The sequence below is a fragment of the Dasypus novemcinctus genome, chromosome X, assembly GCF_030445035.2.
Source record: "Dasypus novemcinctus isolate mDasNov1 chromosome X, mDasNov1.1.hap2, whole genome shotgun sequence".
Taxonomy (NCBI): domain Eukaryota; kingdom Metazoa; phylum Chordata; class Mammalia; order Cingulata; family Dasypodidae; genus Dasypus; species Dasypus novemcinctus.
The window spans coordinates 129,237,575-129,252,469 of NC_080704.1; the positions used below are offsets into that span (position 1 = coordinate 129,237,575).

General features: G+C 44.1%; 1 protein-coding gene across 1 annotated transcript in view; it reads left to right on the top strand.

The window, feature by feature from the left end:
- Window positions 1-6,177: 6,177 nt before the first annotated feature.
- Window positions 6,178-14,895, top strand: part of SLC25A43 (solute carrier family 25 member 43) — a 57,720-nt gene continuing 49,002 nt past the window's right edge. Inside the window, exons 1-2 of the mRNA XM_004482772.3 lie at window positions 6,178-6,550; window positions 13,137-13,378. Of these exons, the coding sequence (XP_004482829.1) occupies window positions 6,276-6,550; window positions 13,137-13,378 (517 nt within the window). The 5' untranslated portion in view covers window positions 6,178-6,275. The remainder of the gene's footprint in view (window positions 6,551-13,136; window positions 13,379-14,895) is intronic.

The following is a 14,895-nucleotide window of genomic DNA, read 5'->3' on the forward strand; positions in this document are numbered from 1 at the left end:
AACTTCCCAAACCTATTGAGGGAGATGGATATACATGTCCAGGAATCATAATGTACCCCAAAGAGCATAAATCCCAATGGTCATACCCCAATACATATACTTGTCAAATTATCCAATGCACAATTTAAGACAAAGAGAAAATACTAAAAGCAGCAAGAGAAAAGAGAACCATCACATACAAGGCTCCATAAGATTAAGTGCTGATCTTTCATTTGAAACCATGGAGGCAAGAGGCAGTGGTATGACATAGTCAAGGTACTAAAAGAAAAGAATTTCCAACCAAGAATACTCTATCCAGCAAAGCTAGCATTCAGAAATGATGGAGAGTTCAAAATATTCACAGATAAACAGAGACTAAGAAAGTATGTCAACAAGAATCCTACCCTTCAAGAAATACTAAAGGGAGTTCTGCTGGAAGAAAGAAAAATACAGGAGACACAGAGTTGGAGGAGATGTAGGAACAACTAAAACTACAAAAAGAGAAAAAAATAAAAAAACACAAGGCAAACACAAATCCAAAGAAAATATGGCTAATATAAGTAATTCCTTGAAAGTAATAACACTAAATGTCAATGGATTGAACTCACCTGTTAAGAGACACAGATTGGAAGATTGGATAAGGAAATAGGACCCATCTATATGTTGTCTACAAGAAACTCATCTTAGACCCAGGGATTCAAGGAGATTGAAAGTGAATGGCTGGAAAACAATCTTACAAGCAAACAATAACCAAAAAAGGGCAGGAGTAGCTTTATTAATATCAGACAAAATAGACTTTAAATGCAAAACAACTCTGAGAGACAAAGATGGATACTGCATATTAGTGAAAGGGATAATCTTTCAAGAAGAAAGAAAAATCATAAACATTTATGCTCCTAACAAGGGCACCTCCAAATACATGAGACAAACACTGGAAAAACTAAGTGAAAGAATAGATACCTCTACAATTATAGTGGGGGACTTTAATACACCACTATCAACTTTGGACAGAACATTTCAAAAGAGAATCAATAAAGAAACAAAAACATTGAACAGTATATTAGAGGAGCTGGACCTAATAGACATATACAGAACATTACACCCAAATACAGTAGGATATACATTTTTCTCAAGTGCACATGGATCATTCTCCAAGATAGACCATATGCTAGGCTACAAAGAAAGTCTCAATGAATTCAGAAAGATCGAAATCATACAAAATAATTTCTTTGACCACAGTGGACTGAAGCTGGAAATCTGCAAGGACCAGAGGACCAGATTTTACAACAAGATATGGAAATTAAACAGCACACTCTTAGAAAAACAGTGGGTGAAGGAGGAAATCTCAAAAGAAATTAATAACTACCTTGAAACTAATGAAAATGATAACACAACAAAATAAAACTTATGGGATGCAGCAAAAGCAGTACTGAGAGGGAAATTTATAGCCATAAATTCATACATCAAAAAAGAGGAAAGAGCTAAAATTGAAGAACTAACTGCACACTTGGAGGAATTAGTAAAAAACAACAAAGTAACCCCACAGGAAGAAGAAAGAAAGAAAGAACAAAGATAAGAGCAGAACTAAATGAAATAGAAAATAAGAAAGCACTTGAAAAGATAAACAAAACCAAGAGCTGGTTCTTTGAGAAGATCAATAAAATTGACAAACCCTTAGCTAGACTAACAAAGAAAAAAAGAGAGAAGATGTACATACACAAAATAAGAAATGAGAAAGGAGATATCACCACTGACCCCACAGAAATAAAGACTATCATAGGAGAATGGTTGGATCGACTATGGTACATACACACAATGGAATACCATGGGGCTGTGAAAAAGAGTGAGAAAAATCTCTATGAACTGATATGGAATGACTTCCAGGCTATGCTGTATAGTGAAAAAAGCAAAGTGCCAAAGAAAGATCTATGGAATGCTGCCTTTTATGTAACAAAGAGAAACTTATGTTCACACAAAATCTGTACATGAATGAACACAGCAGCCTTATTCATAGTAGCCAAAAACTGGAATCAGCCCAGATATTCATCAATGGGTGAACAGATGAACTGTTATACATCTATGCAAAGGAATACTACTCAACAATAAAAAGGAGCAATCCATTGATGAACCCAACATGGATGAATCTCAAAGTCATTATGCTGGATGAAAGAAGCCAGTCTCAAAAGGTGACATGCCAAATGCTTCCATATACGTAAGTGGCATTTCCAGGAATGCAAGTACCATGCAAATAGAGGAAAGAACGCATTTCGTTTGGTTCAGAACTTCACCAGTTGTTTACCATTTCCAAAAGAACACATTACCAATGGCAAGGCATTGTCACAGAAAACACTGCACCTAATGGGAATGCTTGAGAAAAGAGAGAAAATTCATAAGGAAGAAAGAATGTTTTAAATTGGAAATATATGACCTTGGTAAAAAATTTTAAAAAGCCTAACAGTGAAAAGTCAGTCTTCCTTAAGCCTCTGATCCCAAGGTCTCCCATTTTCCTTCCCCAGAAATAACGATCAGGTTCTTAAGTTGAGGAATGACCACATTTTTCTTAAAAAGACTGAAAGACAGGAAGGCAGGAAGGAAGGGAGGGTAAAACCCCATATAAATGAATATATATTTGAGCATGAAAATAATGTGAGGAAGGACAACCACATCTACACCCACATCCACGAACTTCGAGCTCTTAGCATCAGTGACCTCAGAGCAAGTGCTAGGAGGACGTTTGCCTTTAATACACTTCTGAACTGTTTGTCTTGATACAACAAGTATATATTACTTCTGTAATTTACAAAATCCCATGAAGTTAAAAAATAAAGAGATGGTTTGATTGGCTTCCTAATGGTCTTCTAGTCCTCCTCTTCAGTGCTAAAATTAAGGCAAAGTTGTAGAAAATCTTACACCTATGAGCAAAGTAAAATCGGCCTATTTTATTTATTCATTTATTGATTATTGCCAATCTGAGGGTGAACAATTTATTTTATTTTATTTTTGTAAGATTTATTTATTTATTTAATTCTCCCCCCCTTCCCCGGTTGTCTGTTCTCTGTGTCTATTTGCTGCGTTTTGTTTCTTTGTCCGCTTCTGTTGTCATCAGCAGCACGGGAAGTGTGGGCAGTACCATTCCTGGGCAGGCTGCTCTTTCTTTCATGCTGGGTGGCTCTCGCTGGGCCGCTCTCCTCACCGGCGCACTCCTTGTGCGTGGGGCTCCCCTACGCGGGGGACACCCCTGCATGGCAGGGCACTCTTTGCGCGCATCAGCACTGCGCATGGGCCTGGGTCAAGGAGGCCCAGGGTTTGAACCGCGGACCTCCCATGTGGTAGATGGACGCCCTAACCACTGGGCCAAGTCCATTTCCCAACAATTTTTTTTTTTAATTTGAGTTTTCCTGTCTCCTTTATTTGAATTTTCCAGTCTTTTTAAAAAGTGTTTAGGGTGTAAATGCAATGCATTCCCCCCAGCGTGGGACATGACACCCGGGGATGAGCCTCCCTGGCACCAAGGGATCACTACCAAGTACCAGCTGATGATGCAACTAGAAAATGACCTTGAATTAAAGGTTCAACGTGGACCAGCAGAATATCCCTGTCTACATATAATAACATGACTTTAAAATGCTGTTTGACCTAATGTAAGGGGGAAATGTAAAGGAGAAATGAGTTTATATGGCTATGAGTCTCTAAAAAAGTCTGGAGGTTGTCAGAAGGATTGCCCTTATGTACACCTGAGCAGGGTCTCAGAGACAGATAAAGTAGATACAACCCCAGGTATTGGTTCTTTTGAGGGCTAATGAGACCCACAGGCTCTATGGTCATGGCAGATGGGGTTCACTGCCATGTCAGTTGGCCCTTCTTTGGAGCTGGTGTTTCTGCGTGATGGAGCTGGACACAGATGGGATCTCTTTTCACAAGACTTTCATGCTACTTTACTGAAATTGTAGTTGGTGCTGGAGTTTAAGATATATCTAGGGGATTTGAATCTCTGGACTGACAATATGATAGCCAGACCCTGAGCCTCAACAGACTTCAACTCCTACACTCTGGTTTATTGGACTTACTCCACTCAGCTAACATGGAGTTGAAGAAGGTCAACCACCACACCATGGAGCCTAGAGTGCCTACAACTGAAAGCAGGAGGATTGCATACAGTATGCATGTGGAATCTAAGCCTCCTCTTAACATAGATGTGCAATGGACACAACCAATCCAAGGTCCACAGAGAAAATGTGGCATTGGTGTGGGAAAAATGGCCATGGTGGCTGCTGGGTGCGGGGAATGGGAGGAAGAGATGAAATGTGGAGGCGTTTTCGGGACTTGGAGTTGTCCTGGGTGGTGCTTCAGGGACAATTACAGAACATTGTAGATCCTCCCAGGGCCCACTGGATGGAATGTGGGAGAGTATGGACTATGATGTGGACCATTGACCATGAGATGCAGTGATGCCCAGAGATATACTTACCAAATGCAATGGATGTGTTATGATGATGGGAGAGAGTGTTGCTGTGGGGGTGGGGGTGGGGGGGTGGGGGCGGTGGGGTTGAATGGGACCTCATATTTTTTTAATGTAATATTTTTTAAAAATGAGTAAAAAAATTTAAAAAAATAAGTGTTTAGGTAAATTTTGGCTTATTTCATATCCATATAAAAATTCAGTTTATCAAGTTAAGAACATTAGATTTTTGTTTGATTTACAGAGAATCAGTAGAAATTCTGGGAATACTTACATATTTAAAATATTGAATTTTGGAACACAGAAAATGATTTATACAATTACTGTCTCTTTTTTAACTTTTTTCCATTAGAATATAGCTTTTTCCAAAAAGAAAGAACAAGAGAAAAATAGTAGAGCAGGAGCCATCCTACATTGATATAATCACAACAAGAGAAACTATAATCTGAGAAACATTGGCAGGTTAAATCAAGGTAATACACTGAGAGAAGATTTCAGTTAGTGATCAAAAGAAACTGAAAAATTAGAGTTGGAGAATTAAAACCTGTTAGCATCTCCTAAAGCCTGTCGGGGGCTGCCTAGTGGCTGAAATCAGCCAGTCGCTTTTCTCCTTATATTGCAACACTACTAAAATGTTTTACTGACTGCCGCTTTCCCTTTAATTATTACTCTTGATACGACTTTTTAAAGAGAGACTGGGAGAAATTTGAGCACTTCTTTAACGAAGAAAAATCCCTCTCAGATTCTGGCCAAGTGACTTTTGGCACTTCTTTGCCTCCGTTTTCCTCTTAGCTGACAAAATCGCTGAAAAGTGCCCTTGCTCCAGTTACAACCTGCCGTCCTAGCGGACAGAGTAACCCTTAGAGGATGTTGGCATTCAACCGACCTAGATTTGAATCCTGACTCTACCTCTTAGTAACTGTGTGACCTGAACAAATGAATCTGTCTTGGTTGCCTCTTCTGTAAAATAATAGCTAATAATAGCTAATATATAGTTTACCTGTGTCAGTCACTGTTCATTTATCGAATATTCCCTAGGAGGAAAAAACGATTATCTCCATTTTAATGACAAAGCAACTGAGAGAGAGAGAGAGGTTGAGTAACTTGCTCAAGGTCACACAGCTAATAGGCTGCAGAGCCAAGATTCTTATTCAGGGTCCAGGCGGTCCTCCACCCCACCCACGGCCTCACCAGATGAGGTCAGTAATAATACATACCTCCTAAAGGCTGTTCTAGGATTAAATGAGATAATATATGTAAAGCCCCAAAGCTGACGAGGGTCAGATAGGTAGCAGCTGTGGTTGTTACAACTCTAGAAGAGTTTTTACTTCGGCGCTGGGAAACCTGCAAGGTTTTTTCTTTATGCAGAAAAAAAAGGAGGGGGGAGGGGGTTGGGGGAGAAGAGAACCCCAGCGAGGAGAGGAGGAGGGAGAGATGGAATGTACAAAAGGAGAGAAAGGGCAAACAGAAGGAGCTCTGACTCCTCAGGAAACAAGAAGTCTAGCTGGCTCGGCCCTGAAGGAACAAAAGAACACGCAGACTATTTCTCAAGAGCAAATCCAAGCCCGACACCCGAAGAGCAGGCCCTGAACCCGCGAGGCCTCCTCAGCCCCGCCCCCAGGCGCGCGGCCCCGCTCTGGTGTGGGCGGGGCCCGGGCCCAGCGGCGGATCCGCCCCACGCCGGGGCGGGGCCTCGCTCGCCGGCGGCGCCCGCCTGCCCCACCTCCTCCGCCGGTGCCCCCGGAGCCCCTGTCCGGAGCCACGCGGTTTCCCGAGCTCGAGCTCGGGCTCGGGCTCTGGCCCGCGCGGCCGGCGGGTGGCCTTCCGGCTGGGCGCGATGGCTACGTGGAGGCGCGACAGCCGGCTGACCGGCGGCCAGCGGCTGCTGTGCGCCGGGCTGGCGGGGGCGCTCAGCCTCAGCCTCACCGCGCCCCTGGAGCTCGCCACTGTGCTGGCCCAGGTCGGCGTCGTGCGAGGCCACGCCCGCGGGCCGTGGGCCATAGGGCTCCGTGTGTGGCGGGCCGAGGGGCCCCGGGCCCTGTGGAAGGGGAACGGGGTGGCGTGCCTGCGCCTCTTCCCTTGCAGCGCCGTGCAGCTCGCCGCCTACCGCAAGTAAGAGCCGGACCGGCGCGCGCGGGACCGGGCGGGCGGCCGGGAGGCCAGTACCAGGGTTCCACCCGGGGTCCCGCGGCCCGGCGCCGCCTTGCTTTCCAGGGGAGGGGCCCTCGAATGGGCCACAGCTCCCTTTCGGGTCCCCTGGGGGGCCCCTCGGAGCAGTTTGGCCAAAAGGCGGTATTCAACACCGCCCCCGCCAAGTGCAAGCCCAAACTTCATATTTTCTTGGGATTTCGCCCCCGCCCCCTGGGGGCAGTTTTGCTGCTCGTAACCCTGGCCCAGAAAGGGGACAGATTCGGAGGTGGGAACGGGGAAAGGGAAGTTTCAGGCAAAGGAATAAAGAGATCTGCAGAGAATGCTGCTAATCATTTCCGTGTTCCATCAACTTGGAAAATTTTGCCTGTACGGACTTAGGACGAGAGACCCTTTGCAAAGTTTCTTTACGTGTCTGTGTGACAAGAGTCAACAGAAAGAAAAGGTGCTTGGTAGGGGGAGAAGGCCCAATCTGTTGCCACAAAAAGACTACAGATCTTTGCCCCCACCACCATCTAAATGGGGTCCAACAGCGGCTGCAGCCTCCCCTCTCCCAGCTACAAGCAGCGCCCTCAGCCTCCTGCCTCACCCCACCCCTAGCTGCCCACGGGCCTTATCCTTCGAGCTCTTTTGATCTCTTCACATTAACAACCTGCTCCTTAAGAAAAGATTTCAAGATGTACCTGCTGGGTGAGTCTGAAAGCTTCTCTCCAAGCCCAGAGACATTTGTGTTTTAATTTAGGGAACAAAGTCTAAAAGAATGAAAGGAATGACAGTTTCAGGAAGAGATGTTTCTATATTGGGGGGCATGGTCCCCTGTGTTCATTCAGTGGGCATAGGGCCAACTCTGAAGAGCAGACTTTGGCTCTGAATTGGGCAAACAGCCCACAGTAGGGAGAGCCAGTTTTGACCACAAGTTGAAGCGTTTTTGCTTTGGTGGCTGTTGAGGCCAGAGCTGGAACACATACCTAACAAGCCCAATGGAATCATCCTTACCACTGAGTCCTCCAGGCCAGCACTCTTTGTGCCTCTGCCTGGGAGTAGAGTTACCCTTTCTTCTGCAGTGGGGTCATTCGACATTTCTGTCAAAGCTGTCTTCCTCCTCACCCTGTCCCCTACCCCTACCTTGCCCTCAGCAGCATCTGGCCTGCAGTCTGTAAACAGTTCTCTGTATTTTAATGATTTGACTTCACCGCACTTCACTCTCTTTCCCACAAAGTGGTACAGAGATCTTCTTTTGAATAAGATATAATAATATGATGGGGGCAGGAAGAGCACCTCAAAGGCAGGTTTAAGTAACGTGGCTTTTCCTTTACCCACTGGATTCTCACAACTCCTCCCTCCTTCCCTGTAAGGTCCATAGGGCAGAAAGTAGTATTGTGGCCATTTTACAGATGCAGAATTGGGCTCAGACTAGACACACCCCTTGTCAGTGACAGAGCTGAGTTCCCCTGCCTCTGTCTGTTACATCTTGCTACCTTTCTCTCTGTATTCATTTGACAGTAATTTAGAAAACCTTTGTCGAGTACCCTCTATATGGCTGGGGACGATGCGAAGATAAAGATGCAGGATGTTACAGGGTAGTCAGGAGACTGGTGTGCCCATAACCATAACATACAAGGTGGCATGTGACTGCCAGGAACAAAGTACTCTAGAAATGTATGCTTCTGATGAAGGAAAAAGGGGTGTGTGAAAAGTTCACAGAGGAGAAAAAAACATTTGAGTTTGGCCTGGGTAGATATATGTAGGAGTGTGCTGGGCAAAGATGGAGTGATATTACATCTAACGCTTGCATGAAGAAAGAGGTGGGAAGGCATGCAGCATGACTGGAGCATAAGGTTTGTCTGTGGCAGAAGTGGGAAATACAGCCGGAAAAGCCTTGCAATAAGATCTTGGAGGGCGGGGTTAAGGAGTTTAGAATTCACTTTCTACTCTAATGAGCTGAAGGAGGTTTTGGAGACAGATGAGTGCTGTGATCAAAGCAATTCAAAAGGAATTGTCACCTACTGGCAGGGTAGGATGACTAGAGAGGAGGAAGTTAGGAACCTGTTGCACTTGCCCATGTGATGGCTGAGGGTGCCTAAGGTAGGCTGGTGGGAGGGGAGAAGAGGAGATGGGGAGAAGAGGAAGAATAGATAGTTACCCAGGCTAGGTTTGCTAATAATTTTTATCTTCTGGACACTAAGAGGAAGTTTTTCAGTAAATGGCAAGGTATAGTTAGATAGAAAACAAAGTGGTTGCTAAATCACAGTGCCATCCTTCCGAATGAAGATGACATCTTTTGTCCATCATGAACTTGTCTCTACTCTTTCCTGACCATATTTGCAAACAGTTGGCCAGGGTTCATTGTATAACCTGTAATCATGGGTTGAATAAAGGATAAACATCCAGAACATTCAGGGAATGGAGTGGTTAAATGGCTTGTCCACAAACACGAGTGGCAGAGCTGGAGCACAAAACCAGGACTTCTGTCTCCTTAGTCCAGGGCCCTGTCCACATGCCTCTGCTGAAATTGCTGCTTGCCTGAATTTAAGATCCAAAGAGTCCACTCAGTAGAGTCTAAAAGGAACTAGGTTCTTATAATGAACAAATAATACCTTACTGCAATGGGCAGTTTTCCAATGCATCAAATAATAGACTCCCTCCCTAATTCTTCTCCATACGTGATTGCTCATCTGTATAAACATTGGTTTGGATTCTTGTAGCTGTGGAAGTTTTCGTGACCAACACCATTTCCTTTTTGTGTGACCACTTCACGAACTTGCATTTGTCTGCCTTGGCTGCTTACCTGTGTTAGCTTGAAGAGTTAGCAGTTTTAACTACATGTATCCAGGGCATTTGGTCATGTGCGTAATATCTCTGCTGGCTAAGAGGAAAGGGTTACTGTAGTTCAACAGCTTGTCTAGTCTCACTGTCAAAAGCTTCTGTGTGTCTGGGAGAGTGGAAGGAAGGCAGGGATACTTACCGTCCTCAGATGTGGGGACCACGATGACATCATTGGTGGCCTCTTTTGCCTTGCCCTGACTCTCTATGATTCTGAGGAGACCACTTAGTGGTCCTTGTCTCTGCATCAGAAGGTCGGATTCTAAGAAGAAAGGATTTCCTTTGGTTCTTTTTCTTTAATGTTTGTGTATTTGATGGTAAGACTCTACTTTATAAAACAAACTGACAGAAGATGGGATTCTTCTTCCTAGTTCATCAAGGCATTTCTATGACCCAGCAGCCTCTACTTCCTCTCCAGTTGCCCACATCAGCCCTTTTGGCAGGACTGTTGAGTTTTTATGATCTCTACCAAGTTCTAGTCCAGTCTGGCACATTGTAGATATGCAGCAACTGGGTTACGAATTCATTCCGCCCCTAGAAGAGGCCACGTGGGTTAGGGAGTGAGAGGGAGGCAAGGAGGATGAATGGTGTTTCTTTTGGTATTTCAGACTCCCACCTTCATCTGGGTGGTCCAGCTTGGTGCAGACCACCCCTCCCATCAAGCATTTCCATATTTTCTGTTGTCTCTGCCTCTCTGAAGATTCCCTTCCACTTTGACTGACCAGGGGAGAGAGGAGGGAGGAAAGCAAGTGTGCAGGCAGCCAAAGGTCACCAGGCTGCACCCAGAGGCAGATGGCGGGGTGGTGAAGGCCAGTGTTAGTCATCTGCATCTTTAAAAGGTAGTTGGTTATATATGACAGGGGAAGCATAGAGAGATTGAGAGGTGAAGACTTTTTTTTGTTTGTTTATTATTATTGGAATAATGAAAATGTTCTAATAATGATTAAAGTGGTGAATGCACAACTATGTGATTATACCAAATACCATTGATTGTACACTTTGTATGGATTTATGCTTTATTCATATGTATCGATAAAATTGATTTTTTTAGAAAGGCAGCTGGTTAACTCAGATGACTGGTCAGTTGGTGCAGTGAAGTCAGGCTGACCAATGAGGTCCAGAATTTCCTACAGCTTGAGGGAGATGTTTTGAATAAGTGTTTAGCTGGGGGCAAAGGAACCTTCCTGAGACCACTTCAATGGTTTTGCCCAGATCACCCATTCTTCTGATTTATCTTGCAGTGGGCCCTGGCCTACTGGCAAACCAAGGGAGCAGGAACTTGATCTCTTTAGAGGTTTTAAAGTAAAAGAACTGGGAGTGCTCTGGTTTTTAAGAAGATATAATTTTCTTTTACCCTTTTATTTAAAACCCTCATTATCCCTCTTCCCCCCCACCCCCACATCTCTGGCAGAAAATATTACCAAGTTTCCTTGTTTCCAAACACTATTTGTATTCTGTCCTCATAGCAAGAAGGAGTAAAATTCCTTTGCCCTCTGTCCAGACAATGCATGCCAGGTAAAATCCCTCATACCGATTTCTGCACTCCTTCTGAAAAGAGGGATTTTAACAGTGGAAAAGTCCACCCAAGGCCATGTTATGTTGAAACCCTGAAGCAACAGAGAAATACAAACAATAGTCTAGCAAGTACCCATATACTCAATATCCAAAATTGACACATAGCATTTTGTTTATTTCAAGTATCTTTTTTCAGTGCAAGAGATAAACCTTACAGATAAAGCTGAAGTCCTTTTCATCCTCATCCCCACTTCTGTCCCCTCTCTACCTTCCTAGAGGTTGATTTTGATACATACATGTATCCATGGTTTGATTTAGTAGAGGTGTTTCTTACTTTAAATAGATGGTTATACTCCATAGATCATTCTTCATCTTGCTGTGTACACTCAACGTTCTGCTATTATGATTTTTTATGTGCAATTTATTATTTTTGTCTTTATTTTTTTAATGTTACATTCAAAAAATATGAGGTCCCCATCTACCCCCCACCCCCCTCACCCCACTCCTCCCCACATAACAACAACCTCCTCAATCATCATGAGACATTCATTGCACTTGGTGAATACATCTCTGAGCACCGCTGCACCTCATGGTCAGTGGTCCACACCATAGCCCACACTCTCCCACAGTCCACCCAGTGGGCCATGGGAGGACATACAATGTCCAGTAACTGTCCCTACAGCACCACCCAGGACAACTCCAACCGCCGAAAATGCCCCCACATCACATCTCTTCCTCCCACTCCCTACTCCCAACAGCCACTATGGCCACTTTCTCCACACCAGTGCCACATTTTCTTCAATTACTAATCACAATAGTTCATGAATAGAATATCAGTAAGTCCACTCTAATCCATACTCTATTCCTCCATCCTGTGGACCTTAGAATGGTTGTGTGCACTCCACATCTATGTCAAGAGGGGGCTTAGATTCCACATGGATGCTGGATGCAATTCTCCTGCTTTCAGTTGTAGGCACTCTTGGATCCCTGGTGTGGTGGTTGACCTTCTTCACCTATTATGATTTATCTGTGTTGATACACATACCTCCAAGTTCATTCGTTTTTACTGCATACAGTTATCCCTTCCACATCACAACTTTCCACCGCAGTTTCGCTACATCGTGGATTGCCATGAGAAATTAAATGGGAATTTTGGGGAAGTTTTGTGGAAGCTGTAGATGGCACACAAAGGCCAGCAGATGACAGAAAAAGTTTAGAAACTCAGAAATGCATAAAATATATGTATAGTATTATATAACACTTAACCCAAATTTTACAATAAGGAGCTATAAACACCCCATAAAAGAAAAAGGAAAAATTCAGACTTCTCTGGTACAAAGGGAGAGCCAAAAAATTTTACATGGGTTTTCCAGATCACATGGGCATCACACCCTAACCCCATGATGTGTAAGGGATAAGTGTAGTCTCCATTGTATGACTGTACCACAAATTTATCCTTTCCCCTACCAATGGAGTTTTCATGGTTGCAACAGTTCATATCCTTGTATATGTCTTCATATGAAAGAGCAAGAGTGGCTCTAGGATATGCCCCCAGAAGTGGAATTGCTGGAGGTGAAGGTAGGTGTCTTTTCAATTTTACTGGCTACTCCAAAGTGGCCAAACCAGTTTACACCTCTACCAGCAGTGGGTGAGAGTTCCTGTTTCCACACATCCTCACTATCACTTGATAATATCAGACCTTTTCATCTTTGCCAGTCTGCTGGATGAGAAATAGCATCTTGCTTTTATGTGTCATTTCCCTGATAACTTGTGTGGCAGAGCATCTTCTCTTAGAATTATTAAACCAATATAGTTTAAAACACCAATTATGGGGGAGGCTCAAAGTCATTATTTCAAGCCACTTCGTTCCTTTTAAGTTTGAACAGAACCAAAGGGGCACATTATGGTTCGCTGTTTGCCAATACCTTTGTGCACCCCATAGGCAAGCCAGGCTTGACAGTTAGGCAGATAAGAGAAAATGATTAAACAGAAGTGAAAAATGATTAAACTTAGGGTGGCTATAATGAAGAAGATTAGGCAGCTCTTCCTTAGAGCTAACTAGCGTAATGGAAATCAAGTGGAATTAAATTCGTTCTTCATTCATCCTCACACATTAGTATCATAATTTTCACTTTGCAAAGCACGTTGAAATGCTGGAAAATGTTGCCCTCTAGCCGAATTCATAGCTGATTCCCCTGGGCTTTCCTCCCAGGTTTGTCGTGCTGTTCACGGATGACCTGGGCCATATTTCCCAGTGGAGCTCCATTATGGCAGGGACTCTTGCAGGCATGGTTTCTACTGTCGTGACCTATCCATCAGACCTCATCAAAACCCGGCTGATTATGCAGAACCTAGTGGAACCATCTTACAGAGGGATCCTCCACGCTTTCTCTACCGTGTACCAACAGGAAGGATTCCTGGCCCTTTATCGAGGGGTTTCCCTCACTGTCTTAGGTAAGATGCAACTTTCCCCCTTGTCCAAGCAAAAGTTGTGTTCTTCAATATACAAGAATGTATGAAGTCGATGTGGCTCAGTGGTTGAGCACCAGGTTCAATCCCTGGCCCTGGGTACCTAAAAAAAAAAAAAAAAGGAATGTATTGTGGACCTTTGCTTCTGACTAGTAAAAAATATGTTTTACTTAGATTGTAGTTGTATGGATTCAATCCACATAGAGCCAGTTAACTTCGTTCTCTTCCAGAGTCATACACCCCTCTCCTAACTTTGGCCAGTCGCATCCCAGGGAGGGGGAGTAGAGCAGAGAGTGGGTATGGTTCAGCACACAAACTGGTAGGGAAACAATCCTAAACACTCCCCCATCTGACTGCAGGAAGGCGTCTTGAGTGTGCAGACGTATATATCTGAGTACCAGGGTGTGAACAGTCCCTTCTGTGGCCTTGGTAACCTTTGCCAGGGCTACACACATATACACATGTTACCCTAATTGCCAAATCCAGCAAACTTTCAGCCCTTATCTGATCCCTTCGTTGTGGCAGTTGGTAAGATGGCTCACCCCTTCTTCTGGAAAGTTGGCTCCTAGGACCCCACCATCTGTTGGATATCTTCCTACCTCTTTGGCAGCTCCTGTATATCTGGCTCATCTGGTTCATCTGACACTGCCAGCCTCCCTCCCATATGACTCTTCCCTTGGACTCCTTCCTTAGCTTTCATTTCACCCTCTGCCTTAGCTTTCTTTTCACCCTCTTCTCCTCCCTAGATGGCCTCATCTAAGCTCGTGGCTTAAACAAGCATCAGAATATTCTGTCGAATCCCAGGCTCATGACAATGACTAATCTGGAGTATGTGCTTATTATGTACCAGATACCATGCTGCATACTTTGCAAACAGTCTCTCTCTCTTTCTCTCTCTCTCTTTTTTTTTTTTTAGGTACCAGGGCCAGGGATTAGACCTGGGACCTCATGTGGAAAGCCAGTGTTCAACCACTGAACCACAATTGGCTCCCCTGAGTTGGTTTTTTTGTTTGCTTGTTTGTTTTTAGGAGGCACTGGACACTGAACCCAGGACATCCCATGTGGGAAGCAGGCACTCAGTCTCTTGAGACATATCTGCTCCCCATGTAGATAGTCTCTTCTTGCAGCCTCATTTTACAGATGAGGAAATAGCTCCTTAGAGAGGTTAAGTGACTTGCTAAAGGTCACATAGATAGAAAGTGGAGGAACCTAGCTGTGTAATGCCAAAGCCCTCTCTCTTAACCACTGACCTGTACCAACTCCCAATGGCAGCATGAATATCTACCTGCAATTGGACACCTTCACCTAGATGCTTCATAGGCACAGCAAACACAAGACTAAACCTGATAGCCTTGTTTGTCTCAAACCTGCTCTTCCTCCTGTATTCCCTAGTAAATGATACTTCTTTCCTTTCACCAACTCCTCCTTTAACTCCACTCCCACTTCAGATGGTTACCAAGTCCTGGCAATTTGGCCTCTTTTAACTTTCACGTCTATCCTTT